Source organism: Budorcas taxicolor, chromosome 19 (genome assembly GCF_023091745.1).
Source record: "Budorcas taxicolor isolate Tak-1 chromosome 19, Takin1.1, whole genome shotgun sequence".
NCBI lineage: Eukaryota > Metazoa > Chordata > Mammalia > Artiodactyla > Bovidae > Budorcas > Budorcas taxicolor.
Window position 1 is genome coordinate 15,654,729 of NC_068928.1, and position 15,556 is coordinate 15,670,284.

Genomic DNA, 15,556 nt, shown 5'->3' on the forward strand with positions numbered 1-15,556 from the left:
CTTAAGCTGTGGTCTTTCTGATTGTTCCTTTTATTAGCTCAGCTTCTCAAGATACTCTGGAGTGTGAGGTAGAATTCCTGTGTCAGATTCAAAATGTTGTACACATTTTAAAGAAAAATCCCCTAATTTACTTATTCCACATTCCACCTTTTAAATGAATAAAGTGATTATTACGCCTAAGTGTGAATAATGTTTAAAAAAATAAAAAGCAGGTGAGGTGGGGGAGGGGTGCAGCTTACAACTTGTGCACAGCTTGTGCACAGGTCTCGGATTGGCTGATGATGAGGAAACAGGGCGGAGTCACGGGGTTAACTTTGTCAGTCCTTAGGCTCCCGGAGGCCTGGGCCTCTGTGCTCCTGCTCAGCACGTAGTTAACATCTTCCATTAGGTGAAGGGGTCGGGGAGAGTTCACATCTGCAAAACAACTCAGGAAATTCGCATCAAATACTATAATCAAAGTACATCAGAAAGGCGCTAAAGCAGGACAAGGGGGAAGGCCCCACAGGGTCCTGCTCAGTTACACTAGTAAGTGGTGGCCTGGATTAAAATGCAGGTGTCTGGAACCAAGTCCAGTGCTTTCCCCACTACGCTAGAGGACAGAGGGGAAGGCCAGGGAACCCAGATGTCCAGACTCTTCAGGCCAGAACATCCCAGGCCCAGCTCCACCTCTGAGCTGAATACAATGTCTGTGACCAGATCAGTTCACTCCAGACACCAGGAGGCCAGACCAGGCAACCGGGGTGTCTCTTTGGGTGGCCAGCTCTCAGCTGAGCCTGGGAGCCAGGCCTCAAGGGCGCTGATCAAAAAGCGTCCCTGCCTGGGCTCCCCTGGGCTCCCAGGGCTGTGGTCCCAAGACGCAGTGGGAAATGGGCAGTGGCCGAGGAGGGGCCCGGGCCGTCCACCCACTGCCCCGGGGAGAGGGCTCCTCGGGGGACTTTCCTAGCAGCCTGTGGACAGGAGGCGTTGGTGGTTTGGGGGGACATGTTTTGGGGTCAGACTGTTGCCACTTCCTGCCCCTGCATCCTTGCTCTGTGGGGTGCAAAGGCTGGGGGTTTTTCCTACCAGTCCCTGCAGAGGGGGCACCATGCCCTGGCCTCCAGGTGTGCCACAGGAATCCTGCAGCGCTTTCTGCTATTTTAGGGGCCCCCATCGGGCCCCGCTTCTCTCTCTGAGCACAGCCCAGCTCTTGCGGTCCTGAGCATAAAGCCGGAAATCACAGAGGAAGAACCCCGTCTGGGAGTCAAGGTGGGGCTCTCCTCAGGGGTCCCGGTGTGGCAGCTCCATTGTCCTCTGCTTCTGGCTCCTCATCTGTGATGTGAGATGAGATGTGTGTGCATGTGTGTGTGGGGGTGTGTGCTAGTAGCTCAGCCGTGTCCGACTCTTTGCTACCCCAGGGACATGGCTCCTCTGTCCTTGGAATTCTCCAGGCAAGAATACTGGAGTGGGTTGCTATGTTCTCCTCCAGGGGATCTTCCCAACCCAGATATTGAACCCAAGCCTCCCGCATTGTGGCAGATTCTTTTACCATCTGAGTTACCAAGGAACCCAGTGAGATGCGATGGTTCACCCCACTTGTCCTGATAGTCCTCTGAGGGCCAGGCTGATTCGGCTCACACTTGCCCCTGAATACTCACAGGGACTTTACAAAGTGTGTATTTTGGGTTCAGGGCATGACAGCTCAACAACCACAAAACTGAGGTGACGAAACATTCAAAAGCCAAGTCCAGGTCTTGCCTACCACACCTCTGAGCTTCTGGTTTTGTGGGAGCTTTCTAAATTTTAGATGGGCCTGGCTCCTAGGGTGAGTGGTGGGTGCTTGACTCCACGGACTGTAGCCACCCGGCTCCTCTGTCCATGGGATTCTTCTGGCAAGAATACTGGAGCTGGGTACCATTTCCTCCTCCAGGGGATCTTTCCAACCCAGGAATCAAACCTGGGTCTCCTGCATTGGCAGGTGAATTCTTTACCACTGAGCCACAGGGGAAGCAGCTCCTAGGGTGGGTGGGATCCAAATCCTTAGAGGCTGCGATGAGCCCTGCTAAGCTCTGTTTCCCTTGATCGTCATCAGAAAGGGCAGGGGGACAGCCCCAGCAGTTCCCTCAGCAGTTATGGCCTCTTAAGGCCTGACCAAAAGGCTACCGTTCCATGTCGGATGGAAGAGGGGGCTGTTTAGGATGTAGCTTGTGGTTGGGGCTCTGTTTGCACTTGGAGACCCAGAACATCATTTAATGCCAAACCAGAGAGGGTCTCAGTAGCCATCCAGTGAGGCTAGCAGTAGGGCTGGATTATCTAGAGAGCCCTCTCTTGATACTCCAGCGACCTTGAACTCAGAATACAACAGTCCATAGTGAGGTTCAAGCAAGTGTCTTTTGATAAAAGCTTCCTGAGTCATCCTAATATGAATTGCATTTCCAGGGAAAGAGTCACTGATTTAGGCCAACCTCCCCAAGTTGCCCAGTGGTAAAGAATCCACCTGCTAAGCAGAAGACATGGGTTCAATCTCTGAGTCAGGAAGATCCCCTGGAGAAAGGAATGGCAACCCACTCCAGTATTCTTGCCTGGGAAATCCCATGGACAGAGGAGCCTGGTGGCTATACTCCAGTGAGTTGCAGAGAGTTGGACACGACTTAGTGACTAAACAACGACCCCACATTTAACTTATATTTTAGCAGTGTTTTCCCCTTTAATATAGTGAATAGGTTACTTCTCCAATGGAAAAAAAAGTTATAAAATTGGTTTGATCAAGCATTATCTTATAAATTTTCTTACTAAGAATACAATTAATCCACAATTATAAATAACTTATTTCAATTTACCATTATATCAAAATTAAAAAGACAAGACCAGTAGTTTTGAAAGAAGATAAAAATTAAGTAGAAACAGCATAGGAATGGAAAGAAAAAGCTCACCAAAGATCAGTAAAAATGACTGTTACCAATGTCCATCAAGAGAGCCAGCTTAGTGTGTTAAGAGTGTGGGCTCTAGTACCACACTTTTAATAATGTATATATACATTGTTGTGTATATATAACATAGAATGTATAACAACGCCACATTTTAGGTGGGAGAACTAAGGCCCAGAGCGGGGAAGCGATCTGCCCCAAATTTCACAGAAAATTGACAGCAGAGCCCAGAAACCCCGTCTCCCGATTTTTCACCCTTTTTCTGCAGAAGAACCACACCTCCTTACCTGTCACAATTCCTGGATTCTTTCTCTGTTTTTAGATTTTTAAAAATAAATTTATTTTTAATTAGAGGATAACTGCTGTACAGTAGTGTCTCTGTTTCTGCTCTGCATCAGCATGAATCAGCGACAGGCACATACATGGGTCCCTTCCCTCTGGCACATCCCTCTCAGCTCCCATCTCATCCCACCCCTTTGGCGGCAGTTCAGTCACTAAATCGTGCCTGACTCTTGCGACACCGTGGACTGTAGCCTGCCAGATTCCTCTGTCCATGGGATTCTCCAGGCAAGAATACTGGAGTGGGTTGCCATTTCCTTCTCCGGGGGATGTTCCTGACCCAGGGATCGAACCCAGGTCTCCTGCATTGCAGGCGGATTCTTTACCAACTGAGCTATGAGGGAAGCCCCTCCCACCCCTTTCGGTTGTCACTTAGCACTGGGTTTGAGCTCCCTGATAAATACAGCAGATTCCCATGGCTATCTATACATAGGTAGTGTATATGTTTCAATGTACTCTTTCGATTCGTCCCTCCCTTCTCCTGGGCTCTTTCAAACCCCCTGGTCCTACCATTTTCTTCTATTCATTGGGTCCTGCAGGCTCCAGCACAGGCCCTCAGTGCAAACCACAAACCTGGCCACATCCCAGGCCTGAGCAAAAGATGACTTAAGGCCCTTTCTCCACTGACAGACAACAGGCCCAGGTCCTAAGGCTCGAGCCCAGGAAACAGGATCTTGTGAATATGGCCCAGGTCCTCTGGGCTCCACTTCCAGCCTCTCCCTGCAGGCCCACTTCCTTCCCCCGTGCCGGATGCATCCACTCCACGTCATCTGTCAGCAAGCCATCCAACAATTGTTCAATTTTCCTTAAGGAATACGTCACGTTTAATCCTCAAACAAGACTGCGAGCAAATGGCATTATTTCCAGATGAGGCTGAGAGGCTAAGAAAGGAAAAGAAGTCACACAGATGGTGTACAGAGGAACGGGGGCCGGCGCCAGGCAGAGCCCACCCTCATAACCACACACAGCATGCTATCCAGCCCCACCCCCCACCCCCACTCTGGTAAATTCCACCTTCATCCTTCCAGACCCAGTCGAGACGCCACATTGCACCCCAGTGAGAGCCTCCTTCCCCCACCCTGGACACGTGCAGAGCCTGGTCTGCTTATTACAGCAGCCCTGACCGCTGGTACCCACCTGTTGGTTGGCATATCTGATTCCCTTTCAAGACCCTGGCTGTGTGGTCAGCTCTCCTCTCTCACCTGGCTGCCTGAATGCCAAGCAGGCCCTCAGAAGATGTTTGCTGAGCGACTGAGTGAGTGAGCAGATGAATGAATCAGCGCATCAGAAACTGGGATCTGTCACCAGCATCCCACGTGAGGAGTGGTGCCCATCAACACAGTCGGGAAGTGGTCCGATCGCATGTGCTAGAGGGTCCAGGGGAGTACAAACCAGCAAAGGGTTTGGGCCAGAGCTGCTCACCCTAATATTGTCACTTGCTGCCCGTAGGACTCCTTTCACCTCCGAGGCATCTGCTACTCGTCTGCGGCAGGGGGATGACAAGAGTCACTGTGCACCCACCCTGGATGGGGTGCTGGGGCCTGAAATGGGCACCATGACAGAGGCACTCCTGCCCCTCAGGAGCTTCCAGACAAGAGAGGGGTGTGGACCACCAGGCAATTCCTCGGGTGCAAGGTGGCTGCTGTGGGGAGTGAGCCTCCTTCATGCTGGAGCTCGGTGGTGGGGTGGGGTCAGGGGCAGCCTGCACGGGGTCTGCCAGATGAAACCGGAACGAGCATCTCAGGCAGAGGGGCAGTGAGTTCCCAGCATACGTGGGGCTAGAGCTCTGGGGACCACATCGTCCAGGACGGGGTAAGCTGAGCCAAGGCATTTGGACCTCACCTCTGAACAGTGGGCTCAGTGGCTTTCACTCGGGAGCTCCACGGCGGTGGACACAAACTGAAAAACTGGTACATGGATGGACCTGGAGATTGTCATCCTGAGTGAAGTTAAGTCAGACAGAGAAAGAAAAATATCAGATGGCATCCCTTATGTGAGGAATCTAGAAAGAAATGATACAAATGAGTTTATCTACAAAACAGAAACAGACTCATAGGTACAAAGAACAAACTTATGGCTGCCAGTAGGAAAGGATGGGGAGAAAAGATACCAGGCAGTTAGGGATGAAATGTACACACAGCTACATTTTAAATGGATAACCATCAAGGATCTACTGCCTAGCACAGGGAACTCTGCTCAATGTTACGTGGCAACCAGAATGGAGGGGAGGCTGGGGGAGAACGGATACATGTATATGTATAGTTGCTGTCCAAAGGGACAGGTCCTTTTGCTGTCCACCTGGAACTATCACAGCATTGTTAACTGGGTACGCCAATATAGAATAAAAAGTTAAAAAAACACACAAAACCTAGTGATCATCTCTGCTGACATTCTTTGGGCATCCCTGGGTTGCGGCTACTACATGAGACGCTTGATGCCTCGTTCGCTTTGTCACTGAGAGCTGGGTAACACAGGCCTCCTTAAAAGCACAAAGGGGCTGAATGTTAGAGAGACGATGGGGGACAAGGGAACCCAGGCAGAGGGTAAGAGATGCTGGAAAGCACAAGAAAGCGTTTTCAGGTCAAGGGTTTTAAGTGCTGGGGGCACTGTGGCTGGGCTTGTGCTTACGGGAAGCAGCCAGGTGCAGACGTGGGAACACTGCTCCTGGAGGGGACACTGAGTACCTGGGCACCTGGTAACCCAGGAGTAGAAAGAAACCAGGATGCGGGTCCTGGATAGGGAAGTGGTGTCACTGCCTGGGTCCTATAATGAAGCCCCAGACAGTCCAGGATTGAGGGACAAAGAGGGAGGGGGTGTGGTTTTATTGAGCCTCTACAGTGTGTCAGGCCCCGGGGAAAGCACTTCCTGGTACTTGCAGCTCACAGGACCGGAGGTCTATTCGCAAGCACTGACCACACAGTGAGCTATAAGCCCTGCGGGGCAGGCCTGGTATCCGTCTTGTGTCTGCTGTGTCCCCAGGACCTGACATATTTTAGGTATTTCACAGTGATTTTATTAAATTTTAAACTTTTAATTTCGTATTGGAATATAGCCACTTAACAATGTTGTGATAGTTTCAGGTGGACAGCAAAGGGGCTTGTCCCTACACGTACATGTATCCATTCTCCCCCAAACTCCCCTCCCATCCAGGCTGCCACATAACATGGAGCAGAATTTCACATGCTCTACAGTAGGTCCTTGTTGATTATCCGTTTCAAATAGATCAATGTGTACAGGACCACCCCAAACTCCATAACTATCCCTTCTCCCCACCCTTCACCCCAGGCAATCATAAGTTCATTCTCTAAGCCTCCGCAGTGATTTTGTATGATCCAACTTTCTTTTCCTCTCTTCTCCTTCCTGCCCTTCTTAGTTTTCTCTCTCCCTTCCTTTCTTCCTCCTGTGTTCCAAGATAAGGTGAGCCATCTCATTGAATCCTTTAAAGAGCCCGAAGTTAGGTTGTGGTTGAGGAGTTTATTTTGGAAACAATGGAGAGTTTTACCAGACCTGTTAGGCAGTGGATTTGAAGAAGGAAGGAATTAAGGCTCAGAAGTGTTAAGTTACTTACCCTAAGTCACACAGCTAAAAAGGAATGGGGCTGAAATATGACCCAGTTGCTTCTCAGGCCAAATACACTTCCTCCCTAAGTGAGAGAACTCAAAAAATTTGGCCCCAGAGATGGACGATGGGAGGCCAGGATTCCCGCAGCTGTGTGATGTCAGGCAAACGACACCTCCCACCATTGGTTTCTATGTCTGGGTCTGAAAAATCAGGCTGAAATGTAACTGGAGGGGTGGCATGCTGGGCCAGGCTCCAGTGCCCCCAGGCCAGCAGGGTTTAGGCAAGAACCTGGGGAGGAGAGAGGAGGTGATCTTAAGATGAACTCACACCGTTTGAGCTCTGTCTGACCTCTACCCATCCTCAGTAAATTGGTCCCCAAAGATGACTTCACCAAAGATGACTAATAAGAAAACCTTTCTATAGGCACACATTAGTTTTTAAACTTCTAAGTAAGAAAAGGGTTGTTCTCATGAGAAACTGATTCAGTGTTGAGGCTGCAGACCATTTCTTATCTCTCCATCATCTATGCAGTTCTGACCCATCTCATTCAAAGCCGTGGATTTTTTTATTGAGTTATTACTTGGCCTATGCTTTGTGCCAAGCCTGGGCAAGAAGAGATGGCGTTGGGGCGGGGGAGGTATCGTGTGGGATGCTAGATTTCCGTGTGGTAGGTGCCTCCGGCCGATACCTCTTGCTGCTGCAGGAGCTGGGAAACGGGGAGGCGTGACTAAGACCTTCTGTCTTCTCTTTTCCTGTCCTGGGTTTGCGGTGGCCACAGTGAGGGGGAGGAGGGGAAGTGAACTGCTGGAGGGGCAGCCCCGTCCTTGTCTCGAGTGGGCTGGGCAGCAAACCCAGAAGGAGGGGAGAGTGAAAAATTTCCTGGGTGGCCACCTGGCTCCTCACTGTGTCCCAAGTGAGTCTAAAGGATCTGTGGTTACCTTTGGCCAACTGATGTCCCTTTATCTCCTTCCTTTTGGAGACCCACTAAAGTGACAGTCCGGAGAAGGCAATGGCACCCCACTCCAGTACTCTTGTTTGGAAAATCACATGGGCGGAGGATCCTGGTGGGCTACAGTTTGGGGTCGCGAAGAGTTGGACATGACTGAGCAACTTCACTTTGACTTTTCACTTTCATGCATTGGAGAAGGAAATGGCAACCCACTCCAGCGTTCTTGCCTGGTGAATCCTGGGGACAGGGAGCCTGGTGGGCTGCCGTCTATGGGGTCGCACAGAGTCGGACACGACTGAAGCGACTTAGCAGCAGCTGCAAAGTGACAGTCACGGAATAAAAAAGGATCAGTCTGTGAGGGCGAAGGGAATAAGAGAGTGATTACGGTGTCTTCGAGATTTCAACTGCTTTAAGTACTTTTCGGGTAGCAGGAAGCAGCTGGCCGATGAAAGCACTGATGGAGCAAGGCAACAGTTAGCTGTGGTCCTTCAGGAAAGTGTGTTCTCAGAGGTGGCTGCACATGGCGGTCAGATGGCCAGACGCCCCAGGGTCCGCCATTCCATCTGCGCACTGAAGTCTCAGTATAACCTTGGCAAAGTCAGTGTCTTCCTTCTGAGACTCATTTTTTCCCATCAGTAATAGGAAGAGACCCTACTGAATTCTTATCTGCTGGTGCCTGAATTACCTTGAGCTTCCCATTCCCGCCCCCCGCTATGTAGAGGCACATTTGTTTTGATGCTGCTTCTGAAATGGAGCAAAGGTATTTTTGCATTTTTTTTCCTCTCCCAGGACACTTTTCAAGCCACTGCTGCAGGTGATCTTCAAGGGGAATTTCATCTCTGACATGCCAGGACTCCCATCCAGGTGTTAGGATGAAGAATACATGGAATGAAGGGGTTGTGAGGATGTAAGACCTTCATGCGGAAGAGCCAGGCACAGAGGGGCTTCAAAGGGAGCTGAAGGACTCTCGGCTCGGGATGGCAGAAGGGGCTTTACGGAGACACTGGTGTCTGCAATGGGTAGAAAATTCACAGAGGGAGACAACGAGGAGGGCCCTGTGGGTGGAGCTTACAGGGGCAGCAAACCCGGGAGATAAGAAAGCACGGGGCATCTGCAAAGAGTTGCAAATACTGTAACTACAGGAATCCATGGAGACATCACCTCCGTTACAAATGGCCAGGTCAGCAGTTTGCACTTCAGCCCACTGACCATGGGAAACCATCAAGTTGGCATCATGGTTTTTTTGAATAATTAATTAATTCATTAATTTGACTGTAACAGGTCTTAGTTGCAACACCCAGGATCTTCGTTGTGGCCTATGAAATCTCTGGCTGGTTGTGGTGCATGGGTTCAGGTGCTCCACAGCATGTGGGATCTTAGTTCTCTGGTCAAGGACTGAATCCTAATCTTCTTAACCCCTGGACCACCAGGGAAGTTCCAGCCTTGTGACTTTTAAAACTTTTATTTATTTTTAATTGAAGGATAATTGCTTTACAGTATTGTATTGGTTTCTACCAAACATCAACATGAATCAGCCATAGGTTTACCCATGTCCCCTCCCACTTGAACCTCCTCCCCACCTCCCTCCCCATCCCACCCCTCTAGGTTGTTACAGAGCCCTGGTTTGAGTTCCCTGAGTCACGCAGCAAATTCCCTATCTATTTTACGTATGGTGATGTATGTTTCAGGTTACATTCTGTACATTCCACCCTCTCCTTCCTCCCCCACCCCCACCCCCGTGTCCATAAGTCTATTCTCTAAGCCTGTGTTTCCACTGCTGCTCTGCAAATAGGTTCATCAGCACCATCTTTCTAGATTCCATATATACACGTCAGCATACAATATTTGTTTTTCTCTTTCTGACTTACTTCACTCTGTATAATAGGCTCTAGGTTCATCCACCTCGTTAGGACTGACTCAAATGTGTTCCTTCTTATCAACCTTGTGATTTTAATGCACAGATATGGGCCAGCTACCTTTCTTGAGCACCTAGTATGTGCTGCTTATCCCATGCATCTGCACTGCACACCACGTCTTCAGGACCTGGCGGTCACGTGTCTCTCTGGCCATTTCCTCACTGTCCTTCATGCCTCGCTGTCTTTACACAAGCTCCTTCCTCTATGGACAGGCCCCTTTCCACTTAACAGCCTTCCTGCTGGAGACTTTGCTTGAACAACATTCCTCTGGGAGGCCTCTCCCCTGTGGGCAATTCCCAGGCCTCCCCTGTGCCCTCCACATGGCACGTCCCCTACTGTCCTTGCACCAACTGGCTTTTCCTTACTTATCTTCGAGTCAAAGGGCAATGACTTTTATTTTCTTGTTAGCTGTCTTCCTTGAGGCTAACCAAGGACTGAGAACAGGGTGGGCTGTTGAAAAGTATTGTGATCGGGAAAATAGAATTTGCAGCTATCTGGGCCAGGCCCTTGACATAAAACAGAGCAGATCTTATTTTTTTAATTTACTTATTTTTAAGAAATTACTTATTAGTACTTATTTGGCTTTGTTGGGTCTTAGTTGCGGCATGGGGGATCTTTAATCTTCACTGAGGCATGCAAACTCTTAGCTGTGGCATACGGGGTCAGATTTCCTGATCAGGGATCAAACCCATGCCTCTGGAATTGGCAGCACAGAGTGTTAGCCGCTGGACTACCCGGGAAGTCCCAGCAGATCTTATTGAATGCTCACGCACACCCGTGAGACTTGAGTTACTCTTCCCATTTTGCATGAGAGATGTGACTAAGGTGAGTTTATGCATCTGTTGATTTGCAGATGTGGGATTTAAACCCAGGTGTGTCTGCTCCGTGCTGCTGCAGAGCTCTTCTGCTCCATCATGTTCCTGGGACAGGGGCTCCATTGCTGGATGGAAAGACATGAGGTCAGAGGAGACACAGGCCACTTCCTCTCATTCAATTTTCTCTATGCCCTACTCAGCTGGGACAGCTTCTACTAGGCCTCTCAAGATCCTTATCTGCACCTGCGCTTGGGGAACTTTTCCTATACCTCTCACACCTCCCAGGAGAGTTGGAGAAAGGAATTTTCCACGTGGTCACTGGACGTGAGTAACTGTGGCTTCCCCACCTCTGCACCGGGGCTTGGAAAACCCCACCCAGGTCTTCTGATAAAAGCCCTGGGCCCTGCAGGATAGACTAGAGGAGAACTCTTTGCATCACCAGAATCACTGAGACCCTTGCAGCGAGGTCTGAGCCGGACAACCCGAGATGAAGCTCATCATCCCCGCACTGGTGTGCCTGCTGCTGGCAGGGATGTGGTTACAGGATGTGCACGCCAAGAGCAGTGAGTTTGGCTGGAGTCACTTTGCTTCTCTTTGGGGAGGGCAGAGACTCAGGAGGGCACTCTGGGGTTGCGGGGTGGGGGAACAGTTTCACCTTGAGCTCCCTGCCTCCATCTCCACTTCTTCGGGAAGAATTCTCCTCGAAGAGGAGGCAGGGAGGTCTTGGATGGGGGCAGGGGGCCAGCAAAAGAAACGTGACTCTGGAGTCCACACCGACCACTGAGCAGTTCGCTTCGGTCAAAGGAGGTCTGCTTCGTCTAGACTCTGCAGACTGATGGATGGAAGTGGTGAGGTCATTTAGGCCAGCTGGAGGCCTGAGGTCCAGAGGAGGGACCGATAGGGGTCTTCCCTCCACCAGGCAGAATCTGAGGTCAGGACAGATTGGCTAACCTTGGGCAAGTCACTTGACCTCCCAAACTCTGATTTTGCCATCAGTAAATTGGGATTTGATAATGCCTACCCTCTAAAGCCCCTCCAGTACTTTGGCCACCTCATGCAAAGAGTTGACCCATTGGAAAAGACTCTGATGCTGGGAGGGATTGGGGGCAGGAGGAGAACGGGATGACAGAAGATGAGATGGCTGGATGGCATCACTGACTCGATGGACGTGAGTCTGAGTGAACTCCAGGAGTTAGTGATGGACAGGGAGGCCTGGCGTGCTGCGATTCATGGGGTCGCAAAGAGTCGGATACGACTGAGCGACTGAACTGAACTGAACCCTCTAAAGCTGGTGAGAGAATACTGACCTAACCACAGACATATGAAATGGGCTTTGCAAGCAGTCAAACTAGAAGGTCTGAAATGCATGTCTTTTGAGGGCGGGCTGAGGGGTGGGGTTGCAAACCGGCAGACTGGAATTTGGGGATCTGCGCTGTGAGCAGGGTAGAGGACCTTCTGGAGTCGTTGGGAGTGGGGGAAAGCTTGGCGGTTCCCGGAAGCTCTTTCCTGATCACTTCTTCGAGTTTAAGCTCCTAGCACAGTCTTTAATCCCGCCCCAAATAGCAGACTGCAGTTGAATCAGACTCACCAGGGCCCCAGGGCCCCTGAACCATGCTCTAGCAGTGGGATGTCATAGCTAGAAGAGCCTTTAGAAATCAGTTTTTAAAAGTCTTGCTTTACAGCTGGGAGGTCCGGAGTTCAGAGGAAAGGCTCATCTTGACCAAAGCCGCACAGCTGTTTGGTCGGGGCCTGGGACCTGAACCCCAGTGTTCTGACTCTGCCTGAACGCAGAGTGAGGTGGCTGATGAGACGCTAGTTCCTTTGGATGTGGCCCCAAAGCCTGAGCCTGTCCCGGAAGCGTTTTTCCGCCCTGCATCCTGGGTGAGAGGAACTCAGTATGGGTTGAGAAATAAATGCGAGCCATTCTCGGGCTTCTCTTCCAGTGCACGTGCCATCCTCCAATTGCTGTTACATGACAGTGAAGAGAAAGATTTCTCCGAAGAAAATCCTATGTTACAAGCACATCAGCTCCACCTGCTCCCACGAAAACCGTCTAATGTAAGAAATGTACCCTCTTCCGTCCCTAACAACTTCTCCAGAGAACAGAAACGGGCCCACCTGGGATTAGAGTGGCAGACGCTAGATGGCGATGTTCCACTAGATTAAGGTTTTTTTTTTTTAAACCAAGCCATCGAGCCTGCCAAAACCTTGGGTGCAGAGCCAAGAGTGGACGCTAGGGAGAGCACCTTTGCTCCCGCAGAGACATGGGTTTCTTAAAGCTCCAAGGCGCCAAGTATTGTATCTTAATATTTTACTCCCAGAGCTTAAAAGCTCCAGGCACTACTGTGTGATGGTACGAGTGAGGGGGGTCTCAATTAGTTCCTGTCTCTAGATTTGCCATCCTATAACCTTGGGTGACTCTGGGCAGGTAACTTTTCTGAACCTGATTATCTGAGTAGCTCTCAGCACTCCTGAGCTGTGAAGTGGCATAACCACAACAGCTGCATCACAGGGTCCTTACAAAGTTCCAAGGAGGTATCTTACACTTGACACGCAGTGTCTGTGAGACATGAGACACTTTCATGTGTATTATCTCAATCACCTAACTCTCCTGGGGCACGCATTTTCATCATCATGAAAACTGAGGTTCAGGGAATTGAAGAAATTTGCCTAAGGTCGTGCAGATAATTAAAGGCAGAACTGATCTATGGTTTTTGGACAACAGCCAAGTTTGGGAGGTGGACAGATCAGAGAAGAAACATGCGCGCGCGCGCACACACACCCCCAAAGCAACGTTTAGGGGGTCCAAATGGATACAGACACATGAAAAGACGGAGCAGGTGAACTCTCAGAGAGATTCTAGGAGAGGATTTGTTTCCATGCTAGCAAGCTGTCTACAGCCTTCGCTTTTCCCTGATGCACTGAATCCACCAAAGGGTCCAGGAAATGCAATTTAAAGAACTACCACCCCACCCCCACCCCCGGTGAAGCTTGGGTGTTCCTCCCAGTGTACACATCACAGATCTTACGTAACACTTCATTTTACAGGTGCACAGCTCAGGGGCACCCAGGAGTGATGTGTGTGTGGCACCCAGGGAGCTCAGGGGCACCCAGGAGTGACGTGTGTGTGGCACCCAGGGGTGACACAGGTGACTCAGTCCCTCTTCTATTCTCTGCCCACAGATTGAAGCTGACTGGAGGCCTAGAGGCTTGTGTCTTCCAAAAAGACTCATGGGTTCAGGCTTATTTAAAGAGGATAAACCCCTGCCTGTGAAAGGAAATGTGAACTGATCCCTTCTCATCCTGGACTCAGGACACCACGTGGCTTCACTTGTCTAACTTCACATCAGTCCTTCTGCCCCATCTTCACCGGGTCACTCCAAAGGGTCTGCTGGGTTCTAATAAGCTATGTTGTCGCACTTTATATATTTAAATTCTAGAATCTTTAAGTTCTGTCCACCACCCCCCCCCCCCGGCCCCCGCCCCTGTCTGCCACCCCATGCCTCTTGGACCCCAGGGGGCGGAGAGGAGGGAAACAGGTTGGAATTGGTGTCAAGGGGAACTGACTTCTTTTATTATTTAATTTTAATTGGAGTATAGATGCTTTACAATGTTGTGGTAGTTTCTACTGCACAGCAAGGTGAATTCTTGATATTGTAGAACTGACTTTTTGTCAATAGGAGCCAATAAATGACTCAGCACAACTCAGCTGACTGCCTTTGTCCTGGGGGAATAAACATTAATTTGGGTTGTGATGTAGATGGGGCTGGGTCCCCACTTGCATGCTCTCCGCCCCTGCCCTGCCCTGCTCAGAGGGTTTGGAGGCTATTGTTATCCAAAAGTCACAGCTGCCCTAGCTGGGGAGGAGGGGGTGCTGGGGGGCGGGGGGGGGGGGGGGGGGCGGTGGTTGCCATCTGCCTGCAAAACGTTGCTAGCCCTGCTGTAGAGAGGAGGTGGCTAAGGGCTGGAGAGATCGACACCTACAGGCCTGAGGACACATAGCAAGTCAGGATTGGATCTGGCCTTAAATCTCAGGGTTCCTGCTGTGGTCAAGTCATGTCCTACTGCTTGGCTGCCTTCAAAACCAAACTCTCAAGTGTTGACAGAAAGGAAAATTGCCTGTAATCAGCATGCCAGCAATCTGGGGAGATGGTGGACTCAGGGTCCCCCAAAAAACCGTCTCGGAAGATTCTGCTCAGCCATGCAAGCTTCTAAAGGGAAACAGGAAAGCATCTCAGTTAATCACTGGGAGGGGATGGAAGTCAGAGTCCTCAGCATCCTCCATTGTGTGCAATGCTTGTCGGCTGCTCGTGGTCTTTTTTAGATGCTATCTTTTGACATAGTGTGTTCTCGAGATTCCTGAAGGAATGAGAAGAACTGGGGAAGAGATCTGGTGATCTGTTACTTATTCTTTCTTTCTGCTTCTCTGATCTATGGAAAAAGCAACAAGTTAGGTAACCTACTGTATGATCAAAAGATCTGAAAGGTGTGCTAAGGCTGGAGATGATAGAGCACCCCTCTGGCTGGAATTCCAGTTATCAGTGGCAATCATGACAGATCACACTGATCGAAAAACAAAAGGAAATCCCTTTAGACAAAAGTGGCCTCCTGAAGAGAGCTCTTTTCTGCCAAAAGTTGCTTACACTGCCTTCCAGGGTAGAAATCTTTTCCAAGTCCCCATGTACCAAGTGACTGCCTGGCACAGCGTGGCAGAGGGACCCTGTGTCCACTGGGCAGGGCCTGGAGAGTTAATTAGCAGGATCTTTTCCTGGGGAGGGTCCAGGCAGGTGGGTCTATGTCTGATGGAGATGCCAACAGAGGTCATCCAGAGGAGGGAGGCAGTCTCGAGAAGAAACAGGTGAACCCCCAGGGGACAGAGAGGAAGAGGAGGCCCTGTCCCTTTAAAAGGGGCAATCACATGCTCCAACTTACCTGCAACTCTAGGGAGACTAGTGTCAACTACAAATTGGCACTTACCAAGAGCACCGCCGAGGACTGAACAACAAAGGCATTTGCCATCTGCCTCTACAGAGACTGAACCCCATGCTGCTCTAGCTGATGGCCTGCAACAGT

At 50.3% G+C, this 15,556-nt stretch overlaps 1 protein-coding gene across 1 annotated transcript; it reads left to right on the forward strand.

Annotated features, from left to right (window-relative positions):
- The first annotated feature begins 10,908 nt into the window (after window positions 1–10,908).
- CCL1 (C-C motif chemokine ligand 1) lies at window positions 10,909–13,895 on the forward strand. The gene is made up of 3 exons (XM_052658835.1): window positions 10,909–11,046; window positions 12,427–12,541; window positions 13,667–13,895. Exons 1-3 carry the CDS (start codon window positions 10,971–10,973, stop codon window positions 13,755–13,757), a joined length of 282 nt encoding a protein of 93 aa, XP_052514795.1. The 5' UTR covers window positions 10,909–10,970; the 3' UTR covers window positions 13,758–13,895.
- The last annotated feature ends 1,661 nt before the right edge of the window (window positions 13,896–15,556 follow it).

Excerpts from the sequence above, each read along its gene's own strand:
- CCL1 (XM_052658835.1), top strand. The coding sequence starts at position 10,971 with ATGAAGCTCATCATCCCCGCACTGGTGTGCCTGCTGCTGGCAGGGATG. Across the intron at positions 11,047-12,426 it reads GGATGTGCACGCCAAGAGCA|TGCACGTGCCATCCTCCAAT; the intron begins GTGAGTTTGGCT and ends CTTCTCTTCCAG. Across the intron at positions 12,542-13,666 it reads TCCCACGAAAACCGTCTAAT|ATTGAAGCTGACTGGAGGCC; the intron begins GTAAGAAATGTA and ends CTCTGCCCACAG.